The 25,078-nt window shown below is 44.3% G+C and overlaps 1 protein-coding gene across 1 annotated transcript; it reads left to right on the top strand.

Annotated features, from left to right (window-relative positions):
• Positions 1 to 11,405: 11,405 nt before the first annotated feature.
• LOC129813417 (left-right determination factor 2-like) lies at positions 11,406 to 13,028 on the top strand. Its single transcript, XM_055865751.1, has 4 exons — positions 11,406 to 11,673; positions 11,903 to 12,146; positions 12,271 to 12,510; positions 12,707 to 13,028. The coding sequence occupies exons 1-4, from the start codon at positions 11,406 to 11,408 to the stop codon at positions 13,026 to 13,028; spliced, it is 1,074 nt and encodes a 357-aa protein (XP_055721726.1).
• Positions 13,029 to 25,078: the final 12,050 nt, after the last annotated feature.

The following is a 25,078-nucleotide window of genomic DNA, read 5'->3' as shown; positions in this document are numbered from 1 at the left end:
TCACCACCTGCAGAATCACTCCTGTTTTGGGGGGTGTCTTGCAAATTGCCTATAATTTCCACCTTTTGTCTATTCCATTTGCACAACAGCATGTGAAATTTATTGTCAATCAGTGTTGCTTCCTAAGTGGACAGTTTGATTTCACCGAAGTGTGATTGACTTGGAGTTACATTGTGTTGTTTAAGTGTTCCCTTTATTTTTTTGAGCAGTGTATATATAACATATATATACACACTGCTCAAAAAAATAAAGGGAACACTTAAACAACACAATGTAACTCCAAGTCAATCACACTTCTGTGAAATCAAACTGTCCACTTAGGAAGCAACACTGATTGACAATAAATTTCACATGCTGTTGTGCAAATGGAATAGACAAAAGGTGGAAATTATAGGCAATTAGCAAGACACCCCCCAAAACAGGAGTGATTCTGCAGGTGGTGACCACAGACCACTTCTCAGTTCCTATGCTTCCTGGCTGATGTTTTGGTCACTTTTGAATGCTGGCGGTGCTCTCACTCTAGTGGTAGCATGAGACGGAGTCTACAACCCACACAAGTGGCTCAGGTAGTGCAGTTCATCCAGGATGGCATATCAATGCGAGCTGTGGCAAAAAGGTTTGCTGTGTCTGTCAGCGTAGTGTCCAGAGCATGCAGGCGCTACCAGGAGACAGGCCAGTACATCAGGAGACGTGGAGGAGGCCGTAGGAGGGCAACAACCCAGCAGCAGGACCGCTACCTCCGCCTTTGTGCAAGGAGGTGCACTGCCAGCGCCCTGCAAAATGACCTCCAGCAGGCCACAAATGTGCATGTGTCTGCTCAAACGGTCAGAAACAGACTCCATGAGGGTGGTATGAGGGCCCGACGTCCACAGGTGGGGGTTGTGCTTACAGCCCAACACCGTGCAGGACGTTTGGCATTTGCCAGAGAACACCAAGATTGGCAAATTCGCCACTGGCGCCCTGTGCTCTTCACAGATGAAAGCAGGTTCACACTGAGCACATGTGACAGACGTGACAGAGTCTGGAGACGCAGTGGAGAACGTTCTGCTGCCTGCAACATCCTCCAGCATGACCGGTTTGGCGATGGGTCAGTCATGGTGTGGGGTGGCATTTCTTTGTGGGGCCGCACAGCCCTCCATGTGCTCGCCAGAGGTAGCCTGGCTGCCATTAGGTACCGAGATGAGATCCTCAGACCCCTTGTGAGACCATATGCTGACACATGCACATTTGTGGCCTGCTGGAGGTATAAAAAACCTAGTAAAGACTTATAGATGACCTGGAGTCAGTGGGTCTGGCGACGAATATGTAGCAAGGGCCAGCTGACGAGAGCATACAGGTCGCAGTGGTGGGTGGTATATGGGGCTTTGGTGACAAAATGGATGGCACTGTGATAGACTGAACACTCTACTTTGCAGTTTGCGGAGTAGAGTGTTGGAAGCTATTTTGTAAATGACTTCGCCGAAGTCAAGGATCGGTAGGATAGTCAGTTTTACGAGGGTATGTTTGGCAGCGTGAGTGAAGGAGGCTTTGTTGCGAAATAGGAAGCCGATTCTAGATTTAATTTTGGATTGGAGATGTTTAATATGAGTCTGGAAGGAGAGTTTACAGTCTAGCCAGACACCTAGGTATTTGTAGTTGTCCACATATTCTAAGTCAGAACCGTCCAGAGTAGTGATGCTAGTGTGGCATTGAAGCTTGCTTGGAGGTTTGTTAACACAGTGTCCAAAGAAGGGCCAGATGTATACAGAATGGCGTTGTCTGCATAGAGGTGGATCAGGGAATCACCAGTAGCAAGAGCGACATTGTTGATATATACAGAGAAAAGAGTTGGCCCGAGAATTGAACCCTGTGGTACCCCCATAGAGACTGCCAGATGTCTGGACAACAGGACCTCCGATTTGACACACTGAACTCTGTCTGGGATGTAGTTGGTGAACCAGGCGAGGCAGTCATTTGAGAAACCAAGGCTGTTGAGTCTGCCGATAAGAATACGGTGATTGACAGAGTAGAAAGCCTTGGCCAGGTCAATGAAGACGGCTGCACAGTACAACCTTTTATCGATGGCGGTTATGATATCGTTTAGTGCCTTGAGCGTGGCTGAGGTGCACCCGTGACCAGCTCGGAAACCGGATTGCACAGCGGAGAAGGTACGGTGGGATTCGAAATGGTCAGTTATCTGTTTGGCTTTCGAAGACTTTAGAAAGGCAAGACAGGATGGATATAGGTCTGTAATAGTTTGGGTCTAGAGTGTCACCCCCTTTGAAGAGGGGGATGACTGCGGCAGCTTTCCAATCTTTAGGGATCTCGGATGATACAAAAGAGAGGTTGAACAGACTGGTAATAGAGGTTGCATCAATGGCGGCGGATCATTTTAGAAAGAGAGGGTCCAGATTGTCTAGCCCAGCTGATTTGTACGGGTCCAGGTTTTGCAGCTCTTTCGGAACATCTGCTATCTGGATTTGGGTGAAGGAGAAGCTGGGGAGGCTTGGGAAAGTAGCTGTGGGGGGTGCAGAGCTGTTGGCCGGGGTTGGGGTAGCAAGGAGGAAAGCTTGACCAGCCATAGAGAAATGCTTATTGAAATTTTCGATTATCATGGATTTATCGGTGGTGACAGTGTTTCCTATCCTCAGTGCAGTGGGCAGCTGGGAGGAGGTGCTCATATTCTCCATGGACTTTACAGTGTCCCAAAACTTTTTGGAGTTGGAGCGACAGGATGCAAATTTCTGTTTGAAAAAGATAGCCTTTGCTTTCCTAACTGACTGCGTGTATTGGTTCCTGACTTTCCTGAAAAGTTGCATTTCGCTGGGACTATTCGATGCTAGTGCAGTCAGCCACAGGATGTTTTTGTGCTGGTCAAGGGCAGTCAGGTCTGGCGTGAACCAAGGGCTATATCTGTTCTTAGTTCTACATTTTTTTGAAAGGGGAATGCTTATTTAAGATGGTGAGGAAATTACTTTTAAAGAATGACCGGGCATCCTCTACTGACAGGATGAGGTCAATATCCTTCCAGGATACCCGGGCCAGGTCGATTAGAAAGGCCTGCTCGCAGAAGTGTTTTAGGGAGTGTTTGACAATGAGGGGTGGTCGTTTGACCACGGACCCATAGCGGATGCAGGCAATGAGGCAGTGATCGCTGAGATCCTGATTGAAATCAGCAGAGGTGTATTTGGAGGGCAAGTTGGTCAGGATAATATCTATGATGGTGCCCATGTTTACAGATTTGGGGTTGTACCTGGTGGGTTCCTTGATAATTTGTGTGAGATTGAGGGCATCTAGCTTAGATTGTAGCACTGCCGGGGTGTTAAGTATATCCCAGTTTAGGTCACCTAACAGAACGAACTCTGAAGTAGATGAGGGGCAATCAATTCACATATGGTGTCCAGGCCACAGCTGGGAGCTGAGTGGGGTCTATAACAGGCGGCAACAGTGAGAAACTTATTTCTGGAGATACATTTTTTAAATTAGAAGCTCAAACTGTTTGGGCATAGACCTGGAAAGTATGACAGAACTTTGCAGGCTAACTCCTCCCCCATTGGCAGTTCTATCTTGACGGAAAATGTTGTAGTTGGGGATGGAAATCTCAGAATTTGGGTGGCCTTCCTAAGCCAGGATTCAGACATGGCAAGGACATCAGGGTTGGTGGAGTGTGCTAAAGCAGTGAGTAAAACAAACTTAGGGAGGAGGCTTCTGATGTTAACATGCATGAAACCAAGACTTTTACTGTTACAGAAGTCAACAAATGAGCGCGCCTGGGGACAGGCAGGGCCTGGGTTAACCTCCACATCACCCGAGGAACAGAGGAGGAGTAGGATGAGGGTACGGCTAAAGGCTATCAAAACTGGTCGTCTAGTGCGTTGGGGACAGAGAATAAAAGAAGCAGGTTTCTGGAAGTGGTAGGATAGATTCAGAGCATACTGTACAGACAGGGGTATGGTAGGGTGCCGGTACAGTGGAGGTAAACCTAGGCATTGAGTGACGAAAAGAGAGGTTGCATCTCTGGACAACAATATACAAGGTATGTTGAAATTAGAGAGAGACATAAAGCGAGGCATAAAGCAATCACAGGTGTTGATTGGGAGAGCTAGCTAAGACAACAACGGGTAAGACAACAACAGCTAATCAGCTAAGACAATAACAACAGGTAAAATGGCGATGAATGGGCAGAGAGGGTCAGTTAACTACACACTGAGTTCGAGGCTGGGGCCGACAGATAAAAACATTTCTTTTTAAAATGGAGTACCGTGATTAATGAACAGTCCAGCAGGCATCAGCTATGTAGCCAAGTGATCATAGGGTCCAGTGAACAGCAATAGATGAAACAGGGAAGCTGCTAGGTAGTCGTTACTAGGCTAGCAAGCGGGAGACACGACGTTCAAAAAAAAGTTAGCAGGCCGGGACTAGTAGAAGCATCTGCTCCGACGTCCGGCAAAGGCCGGTTGAGGGCACAACGGATGGAATTATGTCGGCAGACCAGTCGGGATGGAACGGCGGGGCTCTGTGTCGACAAAGGGTCCAGGCCAGTTGGAAAAAGAGGTATTGTAGCTGGAGTAATTTCGTTTGCTAGCCGGGAGATGTGCCTGGCTCGCGGCTAACTGGTGCTAGCTTCGGGACAAGGGTGTTAGCCAATATAGCCACTCTGTAGCAGCTAGCTAGCAGCGATGATCCGATGCAAAGGTCCAGAGCTTACGGCAAGAATCCGGTGGTGTAGTGGATTCTAGTCGTGTTAGTGAAGAGTCCGTGAGGCATCAGCTGTGTAGCCGATTGATCATAGGGTCCACTGAGCAGGCCAGGAGATGGGCCTGGCTCAAGACTAGCTTCGGGGCTGGGCCACTCGGTGGCAGCTAGCTAGCTGCGATGATCAGGAGTAATGGTCCAGGGCTTACGGCAGGAATCCGGTGTTGTAGTGGAGAAAAACAGTCCGACATGCTCAGGGTTGATAACTCCCTGTGCAGACTGGCAGGCTGGCAAGTATTATCCAGGCTAAAAGCGGCTGGTGTCTGTGCTAAAGGTAAAGGCCGCTAGCAGTGGCTAACTTTGACTAAATAGCTAGTAGCTAATTAGCAGGTATTTTAATTTAAATGGAAAAATTGATTGAAAATATACAAAAAAGACGAAAAATACCAAATTTACACAGGAGAACGACAAACAATATCTGCACTGCTACGCCATCTTGGAACATTCTTTGTTTGGAGCTGTGCTTTGGGTCATTGTCCTGTTGTAGGAGAAATTGGCTCCAATTAAGCGCCGTCCACAGGGTATGGCATAGTGTTGCATAGTGTGATAGCCTTCCTTCTTCAAGATTCCTTTTACCCTGTACAAATCTCCCACTTTACCACCACCAAAGCACCCCCAGACCATCACATTGCCTCCACCATGCTTGACAGATGGCGTCAAGCACTCCTCCAGCATATTTTCATTTTTTCCGCATCTCACGATTGTTCTTCTTTGTGATGCAAACACCTCAAACTTAGATTTGTCTGTCCATCACACTTTTTTCCAATCTTCCTCGGTCCAGTGTCTGTGTTCTTTTGCCCATCTTAATATTTTATTTTTATTGGCCAGTCTGAGATATGGCTTTTTCTTTGCAACTCTGCCTAGAAAGCCAGCATCCCGGAGTCGCCTCTTCACTGTTGACGTTTAGACTGGTGTTTTGCAGGTTGAGGACTTGTGAGGCATCTGTTTCTCAGACTAGACTCTCTAATGTACTTGTCCTCTTGCTCAGTTGTGCACTGGGGCCTCCCACTCCTCTTCCTATTCTGGTTAGAGCCAGTTTGCGCAGTTCTCTGAAGGGAGTAGTACACAGCGTTATACGAGATCTTCAGTTTCTTGGCAATTTCTCGCATGGAATAGCCTTCATTTCTCAGAACAAGAATAGACTGACGAGTTTCAGAAGAAAGTGCTTTGTTTCTGGTCATTTTGAGCCTGTATCGAACCCACAAATGCTGATGCTCCAGATACTCAACTAGTCTAAAGGCCAGTTGTATTGCTTCTTTAATCAGGACAACAGTTTTCAGCTGTGCTAACATAATGGCAAAAGGGTTTTCTAATGATCAATTAGCCTTTTAAAATGACGAACTTGGATTAGCTAACACAACATGCCATTGGAACACAGGAGTGATGGTTACTGATAATGGGCCTCTGTACACCTATGTAGATATTCCATAAAAAAATCTGCCATTTCCAGCTACAATAGTCATTTACAACATTAACAATGTCCAACACTATATTTCTGATCAGTGATCTGATCTGTATTTCTGATTTCAAAAACAAGGACATTTCTAAGTGACCCCAAACTTTTGAACGGTAGTGTATATATATATACACATAAATACATATACACACCTTGTAAGAATTTGTATCTGTCATGTGTGAATGTTGCTGTTTTTATGTTTACTATACAGAGTATATCAGAAATTGTGTAATAGAATTATTGTTAACATAAAATTATAAATATAGTTATACACACTTTCTGTATACTGTAAATAGCCTCTAAAATATACGTAAACAGACCATAAATGTCAAAATTGTTGTTTTCTTCCCAACACCCACATGGTATAATAACGTCAAAACCTAAAATGTAACTAGTCTGTATAAATCAATCGTTGCATTATTAGTAGCCATGATCCTGTCTCAGCCTCCAGTAATTATGCTGCAATAGTTTGTGCCGGGAGCCTAGGGTCAGTCTGTTATATCTGGAGTATTTCTCCTGTCTTATCCAGTGTCCTGTGTGAATTTAAGTATGCTCCTTCTAATTCTCTCTCTTTCTTTCTATTTCTCTCTCTCTTCTCTCAGAGGACCTGAGCCCTAGGACCATGCCTCAGGACTACCTGGCCTGATGACTCCTTGCTGTCCCCAGTCCACCTGGTTGTGCTGCAGTTTCAACCGTTCTGCCTGTGGCTATGGAACCCTGACCTGTTCACCGGATGTGCTACCTTGTCCCGGACCTGCTGATTCCGACTCTCTCTACCGCACCTGCTGTCTCTAACTCTGAATGATCGGCTATGAAAAGCCAACTGACATTTACTCCTGAGGTGCTGACCTGTTGCACCCTCTACAACCACTGTGATTATTATTATCCAACCCTGCTGGTCATCTATGAACGTTTGAACATCTTGGTCATGTTCTGTTGTAATCTCCACCTGGCACAGCCAGAAGAGGAATGGCCACCCCTCAGAGCCTGATTCCTCTCTAGGTTTCTTCCTTAGCAAATGTTATTGCGAGTGTAGCAAAATGCTTGTGCTTTTAGTACCGACAGTGCAGCAATATCTAACAAGTAATCTAACAATTCCACAACAACTACCTAATACACACAAATCTAAGGGATGGAATAAGAATATGTTCATATAAATATATGGATGAGCAATGACCGAGCGGTATAGGCAAGATGCAATAGATTATATAAAATACAGTATGTACATATGGGATGAGTAATGCAAGATATGTAAGCATCATTATTAAAGTGGCATTAATAAAGTGACTAGTGATCCATTTGTTAGTGGCCAATGATTCCAAGTCTGTATGTAGGCAGCAGCCTCTCTGTGTTAGGGATGGCTGTTTAACAGTCTGATGGCCTTAAGATCGAAGCTATTTTTCAGTCTCTCGGTCCCAGCTTTGATGCACCTGTACTGACCTCGCCTTCTGGATGGTAGCGGGATAAACGACAGTGGCTCAGGTGGTTGTCCTTCCTGTGACATCGGGTGCTGTAGGTGTCCTGGAGGGCAGGTAGTTTGCCCCCCGGTGATGGGTTGTGCAGACCGCACCACCCTCTGGAGAGCCTTGCGGTTGTGGGCGGTGCAGTTGCCATACCAGGCGGTGATACAGCCCAACAGGATGTTCTCAATTGTGCATCTGTAAAAGTTTGTGAGGGTTTTAGGTGACAAGCTAAATTTCTTCAGCCTCCTGAGGTTGAAGAGGCGCTGCTGCGCCTTCTTCACCACATTGTCTATGTGGGTGGACCATTTCAGTTTGTCAGTGATGTGTACGCCGAGGAACTTAAAACTTTCCACCTTCTCCACTGCTGTCCCGTCGATGTGGATAAGGGGTTGCTCCCTCTGCTGTTTTCCGAAGTCCACGATCATCACCTTTGTTTTGTTGACGTTGAGTGAGAGGTTGTTTTCCTGGCCTTACCAAGGCAACTACTGTCTATCTAGGAAACGTGCTAGCTATTTCAGTGGATATTGAACACATTTCAACCTGCAAAAGAATAATGTTTTTACTAGATCTAAGGAATTGTAATACATTCACACAAGGTTTTTTGGGGAAGTCAAAGGATGTAAAAGTAGGCCAGAAATGTTTGAGTAAGGTCTCTCTGACAATCAATTAGAAAGGGTATTGCGATAACAATAAAATGACATATTTCACAAGATTTAAGTCATTTTAATACATTTACACAAGGTTTTTGGTGGAAATCAAAGGTTGTAAAAGTAGGCCAGACATTTGTAGAATAATTTACACTTGGTTCGAGGTGTCACTGACAAGCCTATGGAAAAGTTATTGCGATAAGAATAATTACATATTTTACTAGATTTAAGTCATTTTAAATGAGGCTTCTTATTTAAAAGGCTTAATTTAATTTATTTAATAGGATATTGATTTATGCTTCATATCTTTTTCTTAATCCACTTAGAACTCATCATAAACACGAACATATTTTGATCAGCTAAGGCTACAATACCTTTATCACAACACATGTAGGCCTGCTATAACTTTGATTACAGAAAATGATCACCATTACAACAATAGCAGCACATTAATAGCTGCAGTAAATGACAGGCTTGGCTGTGTCTTCGTTTCTGTTGTCCTATTTTGTAATGCTAATCTATAGTCCTTCATTAAAACCTGTTGATTGGGGAAGACTTGCTGATTTCTGATTAAGTGGATCAAGATGTCTGTTTACTTTCACCCGAAGAGCTTCTGTCAACAGTCAGGGTAGGAGGGGCGACTCGTCCCTCCTCACAACCCGTCTCCAACCCCTTATCGATATGGTGTATTGTCAATGCCGACTGTTCTCGCAAAATCAAAGCTTGCCGGGTCGGTAGAATGTGTGAACATGGGATCAGCATCACCCAGGGGCGTCATATACCCCAAAAATCTGAGGGGCACAAAGTATGTGTGGATGGCTGGGGGTTGGTCTACCGGGGGGAACATTTCCCTCTGTACGTAAATGTGAGAATGTTGCATTTTTCAAATAGCAGGAAAATGCTGTTTCAGGTATCTAAAGCCAAAATATTTATGCTTTGTAAAAAATATTTTGATTTTTCTGCATATCTAAGCATACATCTTAAGCTGTCTGTAAAATAAGAAACGAAATATGCTGCTCTGCATCTTTGCTAAAATCTGGGTTAAAGATTAAAAGGAATGTGAGTCTTATTCAGCACATTTAGTTATTGCTTGCTTTTCTCAAATAGTTAGACAAGCTAGCTACTCTAACTAGATTGATAGCCTGAAATGGCTTCTTGGTAGCTAGTTATGAGGTTGGGAGAGTAGGAACCTATCTGGGCTAGCTAAAGCCAACGTCATAAAATTGCTAAGTGACTAGTTCTATTACAGAGGGATTTGTTTTTATTTTTAATTGACAAATCTGAGAGGGAACGTGCCCCTGTGCCCCCTATGGGCATGACACCCCTGGCGTCACCCCTTACAAATGGCACTATCTAATGAAGTAAAAAATAACGCAAGGTTTTACATTTAGGTTAGGCATACCCAGAGCAATAATACAGGCATTTTGTCTTGGCACAATGGGCGCCAAATGTGTCTCTAACTTTGTAGGGCTACTTTTATATGTCCTATGTGAGCGTTACATTAAATAGGCAACCAATTCATATTTGAAGTTTTGCACAAATGTCATTTTTGCTGCACTATTCCCAACTCCAATGTGATGAATAAAAAAAATGGTTGGCTTGACAATGACAGCAATGGAATTGGCAAGAGCACAAACAGATCTGGGACCAGGCTACTACTCAACCCTCATCAGGAAACAACTGAAATCTAAGACATGAATTTGTCTGAATCTTTCATCTCTTCTGTTGAATATGTTGGTTTAGTGTTGTCCGTCTACTACATCTATGAAAAATGCGGACCCAGCAGGCCTGCCCTGCCAAAAAGAGACCGCTAATAACATGATGAATAACACACACAGCACAGGGAGCACATCTGTTTAGCTGTCTGACTACTGTTGATCTGGCATCACGTTTCGTGTGTGTGTATGTGTCTGTCCTCTGCCTGTCAGCTGTTGATCTGTCAATCAGCCATTCCTGTGTGTTGTCTGCGTGTATGCTGTCTGCGGGCACACTGTCTGTCATCCCAAGACCACCTGCCACACTCCAGTCCCAATACACACTCGGACTCTATGGAGGAACCTGTTGCCTCAGCCACTGTAGTGTTTGTGTGTGTGACAGAAAAAGACCCAGCCAGCTCCTGCATTAGAGACGCATAATCAGGTCCATGTGAAGAGCCCTTTACAATCCACATCCCAGAGCAGAGCACACACTGGATTACTCATCTGTCCCCTGTGGGAGCTCGGCTCCCAATACACACCAGTCTGTTTGACCTGACACACACATACACAGGGGGGCCACCGTAGACTCAGGCAGAGAAGGATAGACATACCTCCACACACTAATAATGTTATACACATACTTGACAAACTTAATTACACTAATATGAGAATCTGTCCATGGGGTGCCATTCTAAAGCTACACAGGGTTGAGTGGCCAGTTGTTAATGAGTGAGAGGAAAATATGTCTGTCTGTCTGTCAGTGATGTCCATCTATGTATGCCTTTTGATCAAGCAAGACTAGTGCTCCAATTAGAACAATATTAGATCATGAAAACTAGATCATCATCCCAGACCCGGTTCTATTTGATAAATTATGAAAAAAGTTTAGGCTCAAACTGTTTCGATTGTTAATCAATTCAAGAATTGACATACTGGAAGCCTATCAACGATGTTTGGACTGAATGACACTGAGGGTGAAACCGCTTAGATGTCCATTAGAGAGAGATTATCACGTCATTAATTACCGGTATAAAGCACTCCTCTATCTGCTAATCTATTGGTGTCTAATCCACCCATGTTTCAGATGAAAATGGGGTCATTAAAAACGAAATGTGTGTTTTTATTTCATGTGCGAGTCCCATCTTTACTGGTCGATGTGATGATGACGGGTGTGATAGGTGAGTGGGTGGAGGTGGGGGTTGAGACCAGGTATCAGGCAGAGGCTATTAGTCCTTAAATAGGGCGTTACTTTGAAGCTCTCTCGCGCGTCCACTGACTTTGATGTTGGTCCCCACCCCTTTGTACACGTCCGTCGGGATGTCACAGCGGGACTACTATATATATATAAAGGTGGCCAGTCCTTGTCCTCCTCCATCGCAACAGGGTTTAACTCTCAACTCTTTCAGAAATGGCATATTTCCCAATTTGGCTGCCGTGCGCCTGTGCGATACTGTCTCTAACGCACAGCTTCAATCAGGAGAACCTGAAAGAGGCTATGCTTCAGAGGCTTGGACTGAATGAACTCCCAAGGATCCATAAAAGGGACTTGGAAAACCTGGTCGTTCCAAGCCACATCAGAAACAAGTACCTGACCCTGCTGAAGCTGCACCACGAGAGGAGACGCCGCTCTCTGCCCAGTCTAGCAGGAATCCTCAGGGGGTATTCCGGGAACGCAGGTAAGCAGCAATGGCAACTATGACAGTTTCTAAGACTGAGAATATGACAGTTTCAAAGACTGACTGATTTTAAGTTTTATTTTCCATTATTCTATTTTATTTACCATTAGCTATACTATTGTTAACACCAATGCGTAATTCTCAGTTTGGTTCTGTTTGGATTCCAAATTACGCACTGCTGTCCAATTGTCCACATGCGGACGGTGTCCTGTTATATTCTACATAACAGATATATCGGGGGAGATTCTTTACTCTGACGCCACCAGAGAGCGGTTGGTTTTCGACATGGAGGCCAGGGTCCCAGCCAACAGCGAGGTGACCATGGCGGAGCTCAGACTCTACCAGAACGCCCCTCATAAACTTCACCTGGCCGGGAGAAAGAGTCAAAAGCAGGACAACAACGCACGGGTCAGTGTCTACTGGGTGGAGGTTCTAGAGAACGGCGCCAACCGCTCCTCACTGGTAGACTCAAGGTCAGCACCGTTACCGCACATCATTCAACAGCCTACTTTTAATTAGCGTAATACTAATTAATTAGCATGCTAGTTAATTAAAGTACCATTGTGATTCATTTGTACGGTTGTCCTCTTTCAATAGGTTGGTGCCAATCTACGAGACCGGGTGGAAGGGTTTTGATGTGACGCAGGCCGTACACTACTGGTCGAAGGGACGTCGCGAGGTGCCGCTGCGCCTGGAGCTGCGGGTCGAGGGGGAGAGACCGGGAAGCTACGCAGCCCAGATGGCCAAGAGTATGCGCTTTACCGCGCAGGACCCCTCTGACCAGAGCACGGGAAAGCCTGAGCTTCTTTTTTACACCTTGAACCTGGAGGAATATGGGTAGGTGACATTTAATAGCTAGGCTAATGGCAATGTTTAGAACTTTGGTTGGACAGTGGACACATTTTAAGGATATAGGCTACACACATATGGGCCTGGCTGCTATGTCACAGTATGACATTTGCTTATACATTATTTGAGAATCCTCTATAGGTGTGTCAAACGTGTAATAACCTGACCATTTCTCTTCTTCCAGTTCCCGTGGTGACTGCCAGTCCAGCAAGCCGAACGGCATATGCTGCAGAGAAGACCACTTCATCAACTTCCGGGAGCTAACTTGGACTCAATACTGGGTCATCGAACCTGCGGGCTACCAGTCCTTCCGATGCGCAGGGGGATGCAAGCAGCCAAAGCGTCATTATGGCTACGGAGAACGGCGGTGCGCGGCTACGGAGAACGCGCCGCTACCTATAATGTACCTGGTGAAAAAAGGGGACTACACTGAGATTGAAGTGGCCGAGTTTCCCAACATGATTGTGGAGAAGTGCAGATGTACAATGGACAATGTATCTGTTTGAGACTGAGGAATGAGCGCAATCCAGAGAGACTGAGAGATGCAAGTGCGACTCGTGACGCACAGTACTTTTTTCTTCAAACTTAAATTACTATAGGCTGAAAAGGAGATCTCTTGTTGGTGTGAATATTTGAGACAAAGGTTATATTAGCCGATCACTTGTTTTTTTGAGCACTTTAAATGTAAATACGTAGCCTAATTTGTTGCCCATTAATGCATTATTACTATTCATATGACAAGATTAAAAATATGAATTAATTGCACATTTTCAAAGTATATTAATACATGTATTTTTCTTCCACAAATCCTTTACACAGTGTCACTTCATTGGTTCATCTGTTGTCTATGGATTTGTCTTCTGAGGGAGAGCGAGGGAGTGTGAATAAACGAAAACAGTCGAACTGAGATCATTACAGATGTGGTTGTGACACCTATTTCCTATATCATTAGAGCCTCACCACTAGCCCAGTCCTTTGTTATGGTAACATCCTCATCACGGGGCTTCCGATCAGTGTTTGATTTGTGGATTTATTTACTTAGTTTCAGTCTCAGAATCTACAGCACTGCATCCATTGACGACCAGTGTGGCCAAGCTAAACGTCACCAATTACGCACGAATGGCGCGCCTTTGGAGATTCACCATGACACACTCAACAGGGTTGATTCTTATGCAAATGCACGGAAGGAGTTTTGAGCTATGTCAAATTAGTTTTATTTAAAAATGTCATGACTGATTTGAAAGACATCCAGTCCAGTCCACTCCACCATTTATGACCACGAGACAAAACCAATGTCAGATCGCTGTCCTCATCTCGTCCCCCATTAGAGCCCCAGTCAGTGTAAAGTGTGAGGTATTTTACTCTAATCTTAATCTATTCTCCATGGTGTTCAGCATTTGCCTGGCTACCCATAACATAGTACATGTATGATCTGTTAGGTTTGGAATGGTTACATAAGACAGAAGGTTACTTAAGGCAAAAATTACAGGAGAGTGGTTGGTCAGGGTGGATGGGTGGGTGTATAATGCAAATGTCTTGCAACCCAAAGGTTGCATGTTTAAAACTCATCATGGACAACTTTTGCATTTTCTGTAATTAGCAACTACTTACTACTTTTTATCTACTTTGCATGTTGGCTAACCCCAACCGTAACCCTTTTAGCTAACCCTAACCCTTTAGCCTTAATCTAACCCCTAGCCTAGCTAACATCAGCCAGCAAGCTTATGTTAGCATTAGCCACCTGGCTAACATTAGCAACAACAAATTGGAAATCGTAACTATCATACGTGTTACATATTGTATGAATTGCAATTTGTAAAATATTATACGAAATGGATGATGATATCCACAAATGAATGCATACCATACGAAACGTAACATATCATACTAAATGGAGCATCACGGATTTAGGCACAGAATATGAAATGCTGTGAAACCAGGTTTGTCAGTCAGTCATCTCTCTCTCCATCCCACATCACTGAGAGCATGCAGGAAAAAAGTAAATAAAGTCTTTCCAAATAAAAGGGAATCTACAAAGTTAGGGGTTTGGGCTGGGGCAGCCTGGGTTGAGATGTGTAGGGTTAGGGGAAGGTTGGATAGGTTCTGCCTCTGCGGAATGAGTCTGGTCCTACATATGGGGGTCCGTGGGCGAGGACAGGAGACTCTGGGGCACCCCGGCGCCCTGCGTGTGGCACCCCATGTGTGGAGGTTGTGGGAGGTCGTGCCTCCGTCAGAACTACCCTGGGGTGGAGGATGGGGGAGGTGGGCGGGCCCTGGGCACTAGGTCCATCTGTGGGACAATGGTTAAACAACCAATCAAACCATTCAATCATTTAGTTTCACAAACTTTGGGATTTTTTACATTTTAATTTCCCTCGAAAAGGTAAACTATTCATCCTTTAAAATCAATATGGTCAAATTTAACACAAAGAAATAACATCAGACATCGGCTCAAACAAACTCCTTGACATTTGATAGTAGCCAGGTAGTTCTGTAAATTATAATATATTATACAGTGAGAGAGGGAAAAAAGTATTTGATCCCCTGCTGATTTTGTACGTTTGCCCACTGACACAGAAATGATCAGTCTATAATTTTAATGGTAGGTTTATTTGAACAGTGAGAGACAGAATAACAATAACAAAATCCAGAAAAACACATGTCAAAAATGTTATAAATTGATTTGCATTTTAATGAGGGAAATAAGTATTTGACCCCTCTGCAAAACATAGAGGCGAAATAATAACAATTTAGCATTAACACTGGAGTGATCGATGTGCAGATGACGTGCAAGTAGAGATACTGGGGTGCGGGCCTCCCGGGTGGGGCAGTGGTCTAGGGCACTGCATCGCAGTGCTAACTGCGCCACCAGAGTCTCTGGGTTCGCGCCCAGGCTCTGTCGCAGCCGGCCGCGACCGGGAGGTCCGTGGGGCGACGCACAATTGGCATAGCGTCGTCCGGGGTAGGGAGGGTTTGGCTGGTTGGGTTGTGCTTCGGAGGACGCATGGCTTTCGACCTTCATCTCTCCCGAGCCCGTACGGGAGTTGTAGCGATGAGACAAGGTAGTAATTACTAGCGATTGGATACCACGAAAATTGGGGAGAAAATGGGATAAAAAAAAAAAATTTAAAGAAGAAAAAAAAGAGATACTGGGGTGCAAAAGAGCAAGAGGATAAATAACATGGGGATGAGGCAGTTGGGTGTGCTATTTACAGATTGGCTGTGTACAGGTACAGTGATCGGTAAGCTGCTCTGACAGCTGATGCTTACAGTTAGAAAGGGAGATAAGTCTGTCAGCTTCAGTGATTTTCACAATTCCTTCCAGTCATTGGCAGCAGAGAACTGGAAGGAGAACTGGAAGGAAAGGAAGTGTTGACTTTGGGGACAACCAGTGAAATATACCTGCTGGAGCGCGTGCTACGGGTGGCTGTTGCTATGGTGACCAGTGAAATATACCTGCTGGAGCGCGTGCTACGGGTGGCTGTTGCTATGGTGACCAGTGAAATATACCTGCTGGAGCGCGTGCTACGGGTGGCTGTTGCTATGGTGACCAGTGAAATATACCTGCTGGAGCGCGTGCTACGGGTGGCTGTTGCTATGGTGACCAGTGAAATATACCTGCTGGAGCGCGTGCTACGGGTGGCTGTTGCTATGGTGACCAGTGAAATATACCTGCTGGAGCGCGTGCTACGGGTGGCTGTTGCTATGGTGACCAGTGAAATATACCTGCTGGAGCGCGTGCTACGGGTGGCTGTTGCTATGGTGACCAGTGAGCTGCGATAAGGCGGGGCTTTACCTACCTAGCAGATGACCTGGAGCCAGTGGGTTTGGCGACGGATATGTAGTAAGGGCCAGCCAACAAGAGCATACAGGTCGCAGTGGTGGGTAATATATGGGGCTTTGTGACAAAACGGATGGCACTGTGATAGACTGCATCCAGTTTGCTGAGTAGAGTGTTGTAGGCTTTTTTGTAAATGACATCGCCGAAGTCGAGGATCGGTAGGATAGTTAGTTTTACTAGGGTATGTTTGGCAGCATGAGTGTTGCGAAATAGGAAGCCAAGTCTAGATTTAACTTTGGATTGGAGATGTTTGATGTGAGTCTGGAAGGAGAGTTTACAGTCTAACCAGGCACCTAGGTATTTGTAGTTGTCCACATATTCTAAGTCAGAACCGTCCAGAGTAGTGATGCTAGTCGGGCGGGAGGGTGCAGGCAGCAATCGGTTGAAGAGCATGCATTTAGTTTTACTTGCATGTAAGAGCAGTTGGAGGCCACGGAAGGAGTGTTGTATGGCATTGAAGCTCGTTTGGAGGTTTGTTAGCAGTGTGCAAAGAAGGGCCAGATGTATACAGAATGGCGTTGTCTGTGTAGAGGTGTGTCACGTAGAGTAGGCCAGAAGGCTAAACTGGAAAACCTAACCTCTATCAAAATGAAAAGATGGTGGAGCCGCAAAAGTTATTCTGTGCAAGGGTGTTAATTTACAAAGTGATTCTGGGAAAAAAACAACAGTACTGCCGTCAAACATATACCTTATGGGACAGCTTAAAACAATGCTGCCCTATCCACAGCTCAATCCAAAAACACCTCTCCATGAACTGAAAGAGAGGCTCCTTTTGTAGGGCTAGCCCCTCCCCTCAGAACAATTAACACTAATTAATTGAACAATTACCTATACAAACCTACATTTTCCATTCAACTAAACATACTAAAGTATACACATTGCAACACGTTTTTTATGAAACAATTTCACATTTACAAAATTACATCACTACTGACAGTGTCTTTCAATATGTCCATTTACATGAATGAGCCATTTGGGACAGGCACTACAAAGTCAGCCCCATTCCCTTAGCTCGGGTCCTTATCCAGCATACCCGGAAGCTACAGAGATGGAGAGAGAGAGGAACAGAACAAACAAACACGCTCATCCATAACATCGATAAGTAAAATAAATATTGCTTATATTAAATATGAACACTTGTCTGTTTATTTCTTTATCCCATAACCGGTTACTGAAGTGTGAAATGTATGTACTAAGATAGAGAAGTTAACTTATCTGATAACGGAGCAAGGAGGAGTGATGAATGTGTGCATGCGTTAAAGTACCAAATGCTGCCCGCGGCCAGTGACGGACTTCTACGTCACAAGGTGGATCAGAGAATCACCAGCAGCAAGAGCAACATCATTGACATATACAGAGAAAAAAGTCGGCCCGAGAATTGAACCCTGTGGCACCCCCGTAGAGACTGACAGAGGTCCGGACAACAGGCCCTCCGATTTGACACACTGAGCTCTAACTCAGGAACCACACCTGTGTTGAAGCACCTGCTTTCAATATACTTTGTCTCTCTCATTTACTCATGTGTCTCCATTGTTTTGGCAGTTACCTGTATTTTAATCTAACATGTTGCACCTTCCTGAATAAACCCCAAAATAAACATCAAGAACAAGGAGATTTTCCTGGTGCTCGGGAGGTCCTTGAAGTTTTACATCTGTCTGGGTGTTGTGCTTAAAGTCTTAACCTCTCTGCGCACAGATCCCTTTAGCGGGATCATTTCCCTAAACAACCGCTAAATTGCAGGGCGCCAAATTAAAAAATACTACTAAAAATATTTATAATCATGCAATCACAAGTGAAATATACCAAAACACAGTTTAGCTTGTTGTTAATCCACCTATCATGTCAGATTTTGAAAATATGCTTTACAGAGAAAGAAATCCAAGCTTTTGTGAGTGTATCAATCAATGCTACAACAGCTAGCCCCAAATTAGCATGGTAACAAGTCAGAAAAGCAATAAAATGAATGGCTTACCTTTGATAATCTTCAGATGTTTGCATTCACGAGACTCCCAGTTACACAACAAATGTTCTTTTTGTTCGATAAATATTACTTTTATAACAAAAAAAACGCAATTTTGGTTGCACGTTATGTTCAGAAAACTACAGCCTCGTTCTGGTGCTGAAAGGCAGAAGAAAATTCCCAAACGTATCAGATACAAAAATATTTATAATAATGCAATCACAAGTGAAATATACAAAAAAACACAGCTTAGCTCGTTGTTAATCCACGATAGGTGGATTAACAACATCAATCTAAGCTTTTGTGTGTGTATCAATCGATGCTACAACAGTTAGCCTTATATTAGCTTGGTCACGAAAGTCAGAAAAGCAATAAAATTAATCGCTTAAAATTAATCTTCGGATGCTTGCACTCACGAGACTCCCAGTTACAAAAAGAACATTTGTTGTGTTCGATAAATATTACTTTTATAACAAAAAAAACACCATTTGGGTTGCGCGTTATGTTAAGAATATTCCAAAAAGTATCCGTAATGGTCGTAGAAACATGTCAAATGTTTTTTATAATCAATCCTCAGGTTGTTTTTAACAAACATAATCGATAATATTTCAACCGGACCGTAACCTATTCAATAAGAGAGAATATGGAGAGCTCCCCTCTCGCGCGCAGGAAAGACTGGCCAGGAAACACAGATTTAAAAGAAAATATATAACTTCCGGGTTAGATTCTCAGGTTTTGTTATACTCACAGACAATATTTTGACAGTTTTGGAAACTTGAGTGTTTTCTATCCTAATCTGTAAATTATATGCATATTCTACGATCTGGACCTGAGAAATAGTCTGTTTACCTTGGGAACGTTATTTAAAAAATAAAAAATCTGATCCCTAGCGTCAAGAAGTTAACAATAACTAGCAAATATAAGTTTCTAGAAAATAAACTCAGTTGCTGGTGGTAGTTATCTAATTACCATTACATACATCCCTCTAACTAAATGAGAATCAAAAAGATGTTGCTTTCTTACCTAAAAGAAGAAGTGCCTTACGGGAAGTCCTCCATGTTGCAATGTGACTACTGGTTACCTACCTGAGTATGTAAACATCACGTTGGTTCCGACTTCCAATTAGCTCGCCAGTCACTGGCATTGTAAAAGGCCGTGCTATGACTGGTCAATAAAGTTGGCAATCATATTTGAGGAACAGGTCATTGTAGATTTGCAAGCACACAAAGATCGCAGTTGACACTTCCTTTCTTAAACCATATATGTTTCTCCTTCACATGTCCACCTGAAAAGTTGTCTTCAGTGACACTCTGGACACTGGGTATGTAGGGTTGTCCCGAGCCATACCATTAACCAGCATCAAAAGATGACATTTCCATGGGCTTGGAGGCAAAACAGCTGGAAAAGAGGGCCACATCCAACAACATGTTCCTGAATAGGAAAAAGTCTGGAAATTCAGATATGTTTTTCCTGAGACCATCCACAACTTGCACCACTAATCCTAGGAGGACAGGAAGTACTAGTGGTAATAACTACTAAGTATCTTGGTTTTCATCTAGACAAGATGGGGCCGAAGATCATGGCTGACGTTTTACATTCTCCCAACCAATTGCGCAATTTTGTTTGCATTCTCAGTAACTTATTTAATTATTGTGTACATAGTGTTGCTGCTACCGTCTCTTATGACCGAAAATAACGTCTGGACATCAGAAAAGCGATTACTCACCGCAGACTGGAAGAAACTTTTTCCTTTAATGAGTCCAACGAGAAGAATATCCTGCTTCCACTGGAACAGGCCCAGATCCATGCCTTTTGCGTGAACAAAAGAAACAGGAAAAAGGGACGCAGATCAGGGATCCTTCTGAGAATCCGGAGGGGAGCGAGTAAACTCCCAATGCCTTCCATTTTACTTGCTAACGTGCAATCGTTAGAATATTTTTTTGATGACCTAATATTAAGATTATTGGATAATATAGAGCTGGCAGGATTTTCCATGCACCAGCAGAACAGAGATGCTACCTCTGGTAAGACGAGGGGTGGGGGTGTGTGTCTTTTTGTCAATAACAGCTGGTGCACGATGTCTAATATTAAAGAAGTCTTGAGGTATTGCTCTCCTGAGGTAGAGTACCTCATGATAAGCTGTCGACCGCACTACCTACCAAGAGAGTACTCATCTGTATTATTCGTAGCCGTCTATTTACCACCACAAAGTGAAGCTCGCACTAAAACCGCTCCCAACCAACTCTATAAGGCCATAAGGAAAGAAGAAAATGCTCACCCAGAAGCGGCGCTCCTAGTGGCCGGGGACTTTAATGCAGGCAAACTTAAATCAGTTTTACCAAATTCTTACCAGCATGTCACGTGCAAACAGAAAAAAGAAAATCCTAAACCACCTTTACTCCACACACAGATGCATACAAAGCTCTACCCCACCCTCCATTTGGCAAATCTGACCATAATTCTATCCTCCCGATTCCTGTTTACAAGCAAAAACTAAAGCAGGAATTACCAGTGACTCGCACAATATGGAAGTGGTCAGATGACGCGGACGCTACACTATAGGACAGTTTTGAAAGCACAGACAGGAATATGTTCCGGGATTCATCCAATGGCATTGACGAATACACCACCTCAGTCAGTCATCGTCTTCATCAATAAGTGCATCGATGATGTCGTCCCCACAGTGACTGTATGTACATATCCCAACCAGAAGCCATGGATTACAGGCAACATCTGCATCGAGCTAAAGGCTAGAGCTACCGCTTTCAAGGAAGCTTATAAGAAATCCTGCTATGCCCTCAGATGAACCATCAAACAAGCAAAACGTCAATACAGGATTAAGATTGAATCACCAGCTCTGACGCTCGTCGGATGTGGCAGGGCTTGAATATTATTACGGACCACAAAGGGAAACCCAGACGCGAGCTGCCCAGTGACGCAAGCATACCAGACGAGCTAAATGGCCTTATGCTCGCTTCGAGACAAGCAACACTGAAGCATGCACGAGAGCACCAGCTGTTCTGGATGACTGTGTGATAACCCTCTCGGTAGCCGATTGGAGCAAAACCTTTAAACAGGTCAACATTCACACAGCCCCTGGGGCAGACGGATTACCAGGACGTGTACTCAAAGCATGCGCGGACCAACTGTCGTGGTAATTTCCTGTTTTACCAAATGAGGAGAGTTACAAACCACACACCAGACAGTTATACTTAAATTTCATCTTTAATAATGTGAACTTAAAATCGCCCTTTGACTCTCAGATTAATTCAGTGTCTATAATCAATTCTGAGAGTGCCTACAAAAGAATACCAAGATCTTTTATAGTCAAGATACACCCCCCTAATCGACATAACAAACCACAGATCTTAGGAACAGTTCACAAAGAAAGACTTTTACTTGAGAGAGGAGTATCCCATAGCCAGATAACATTAGCTATAAATTATCGTTCAGTTTGGTCTCTAAGACGAGGTTCTAATCTCGCTCCTGGTTCCTCATAGTACAAAAACATTACCTCACTATCTGGGATGCTCTTTAGGCTTTATTGGCCAAAGACATCTTAAATCTCCTATGTCAGTGCTATCTCATAGAGGCCCATCCTCAGTGGAACACTGAACACACAATAATCGACAGATTCTATTCTGTCGAATAAAACAACCATTCTAATGCAATACAAAGATTATAATATAATCTTTCAAGCACTATAACAATCTCGCAATTTTCTACGACACAACTGTCAAGTGTCTTCACTGACATTTTCAACCTCTCCCTGACCGAGTCTGTAATACCTACATGTTTCAAGCAGACCACCATAGTCCCTGTGCCCAAGGAATCGAAGGTAACCTGCCTAAATGACTACCGCCACGTGGCACTCACATCGGAAGCCATGTAGTGCTTTGAAACGCGGGTCATGGCTCACATCAACAGCATCCTCCCGGACACCCTAGACCCACTCCAATTCACATACCCCCCCAACAGATCCACAGATGACGCAAATCGCAATCGCACTCCACACTGCCCTTTCTCACCTGGACAAAAGGAACACCTATGTGAGAATGCTATTCATTGACTACAGCTCAGCGTTCAACACCATAGTGCCCTCAAAGCTCATCAATAAGCTAAGAACTCAGGGACTAAACACCTTCCTCTGCAACTGGATCCTGGACTTCCTGATGGTCCGCCCCCAGGTGATAAGAGTAGGCAACAACACGTATGCCACGCTGATCCTTAACACTGGGGCCCCTCAGAGGTGTGTACTTAGTCCCCTCCTGTATTCCCTGTTCACCCACAACTGCGTGGCTAAGCACACCAACACCATCATTAAGTTTGCTGACGACACAACAGTGGTAGGCCTGATCACAGACAACGATGAGACGGCCTATAGGGAGGAGGTCAGAGAACTGGCAGTGTGGTGCCAGGACAACAACCTCTCCCTCAATGTGAGCAAGACAAATGAGCTGATCATGGACTACAGGAAAAGGCTGGCCGAACAGGCCCCCATTAACATGAATGGGGCTGTAGTGGAGCGGGTCGAGAGTTTCAAGTTCCTTGGTGTCCACATCACCAACAAACTATCATGGTCCAAACATACCAAGACAGTCGTGAAGAGGGCACCTTTTCCCCCTCAGGAAACTGAAAATATTTGGCACGGGTCCGCAGATCCTCAAAAAGTTCTACAGCTGCACCATCGAGAGCATCCTGACCGGTTGCGTCACCGCCTGGTATGGCAACTGCTTGGCATCTGACCGTAAGGCGCTACAGAGGGTAGTGCGAACAGCCCAGTACATCACTGGGGGCAAACTTCCTGAAATCCAGGACCTATATAATAGGCGCTGTTAGAGGAAAGCCCAGAAAATTGTCAGACTCCAGTCACCCAAGTTATAGACCGTTTTCTATGCTACCGCACGGCATGCAGTACCGGAGTCTAGGACCAAAAGGCTCAACAGCTTCTACCCACAAGCCATTAGACTGCTGAACAATTCATAAAAATTGCCACCGGATAATTTACACTGACCCCCCCTTTGTACACTGCTGATACTCTGTTTGTTTCCTATACAGTCACTTCGCCCCCACCTACATGTACAGATTGCCTCAACTAGCCTGTACCCCCGCACACTGCCTCAGTACCGGTGCCCCCTGTATATAGCCTTGTTATTGTTATTCTAATTGTGTTACTTTTTATTTTAGTCTACTTGGTAAATATTTTCTTCTTGAACTGAACTGTTAGTTAAGGGCTTGTAAGTAAGCATTTCACGGTAAAGTCTACACTTGTTGTATTCGGCGCATGTGACAAATAAGGTTTGATTTGACTCTAACCTCAGTGGTGACACATGTGGAGCAGTCAGTGAGGAAGGCCTCAAAACGCCTGCTCTTTGGCTGTTCTTGCCAGAAATGGCCAACCCACTGAAAATCTGGTCAGTCTATACAACACTGGTCAGGCCCTGTCTGGAATACGGTGGAGTGCTGTTAGTTGGATGCAGTACAAAGCAGCAGGCCCAACTAGACCGGGTGCAGAGGAGGGCCTTGATCATCTCCAGAGGTGTAGTCCAACCACAGCTCCCTTCACTGCAGAACAGGCTGCATGCAGTGCATCTGGTGAAGGACATGCAGACTCTACCATCCACTGAATGACCGGCTCCCTCCAAAGAGAGGTAACTGCACCACCAGGCTCCTGAGAAACAGCCACAAACTGTCCTGTATAACCGCCCGTACAAACCATTTGCAAAACGCCCCTCTACCCACTGATATCAGACTGTATAATAACTCTAGCTTTTAATATTTACATTTCCATCATGAAAAATGCCCTGTAAAATTTTAAATTGTTCAATATTCCATTTGTCACATATTGTGTGTTAAGTATTTTGAATGAGTGTTTGCAATTATTAGGAATGTAAATTCTGCATTTCTTCAGTTATCTGCGAGCAAGAATAAATCAACTCAAATTTTCACTTTCTGGGCACACAACATTTATTTTACTATGAGCTCTACACTCTCTACAGCTCTTCAACATGAACCTCTGCGACCCCTTTTATCTGAATTCTCCACACGCGCACATTATCTTCTGCGTTCGTCTTTCCTCCCGGCTTCTTTAAATTAAGAGATGGAAATTTCTCCATATTAACTGCTTTGCTCAAGAGCAGAACGGCAGATTTTTCCAATTTGCCAACTCAGGGATTGTAACCTTTCGGTTACTGGCCTAACGCTCTTAACCGCTAGGCTACCTGCCGCCCTTGATTAGATAAGTATTCACCACTGAGTCAATACATGTTAGAAACACCTTTGGCAGCGATTACAGCGGAGTCTTCTTGGGTAAGTCTCCTAAGTGCTTTACATACCTGTATTGTGCAATATTTGCCCGTTCTTCAAGCTCTGTCAAGGTGTTGGATCATGGCTAAACAGCAATTTAAGTCTTGCCATAGATTTAAGCAGACTCAACTTTAACTTGGACACTCAGTAGCACTCACTGTCTTCTTGGTAAGTACAGATTTGGCTTTGTTGTAGGTTATTGTCCTGCTGAAAAGCAAATTCCAGACACCAGAAAGTGTCTGGTGTAAAGCAGACTAAAGCAGGTTTTCTAGGATTTGCCCGTGCTTAGCTCTTTCCCGTTTCTTTTCAGCCTGAAAAAAAAAACTCTCCAATGTTTACCGATGTCAAGCATACCCATACCATGATGCAGCCACCACCATATTTGAAAACAAGGAAGTAGTTACTAAGTGTACAAAATCCTTCCCTTCCTAACTGTAGGGGAGCCCTCC

The sequence above is a fragment of the Salvelinus fontinalis genome, chromosome 16, assembly GCF_029448725.1.
Source record: "Salvelinus fontinalis isolate EN_2023a chromosome 16, ASM2944872v1, whole genome shotgun sequence".
Lineage (NCBI taxonomy): Eukaryota > Metazoa > Chordata > Actinopteri > Salmoniformes > Salmonidae > Salvelinus > Salvelinus fontinalis.
The sequence above is the reverse complement of the archived record's forward strand: the minus strand, read 5'-3'. Positions and strand labels throughout refer to the sequence as shown.

Bases quoted from the DNA above. Each gene is read 5' to 3' on its own strand.
- LOC129813417 (XM_055865751.1), top strand. From the start codon at position 11,406: ATGGCATATTTCCCAATTTGGCTGCCGTGCGCCTGTGCGATACTGTCT. The intron at 11,674-11,902 runs GTAAGCAGCAAT...TCTACATAACAG, and splicing joins GGGGTATTCCGGGAACGCAG to ATATATCGGGGGAGATTCTT. The intron at 12,147-12,270 runs GTCAGCACCGTT...CTCTTTCAATAG, and splicing joins TCCTCACTGGTAGACTCAAG to GTTGGTGCCAATCTACGAGA.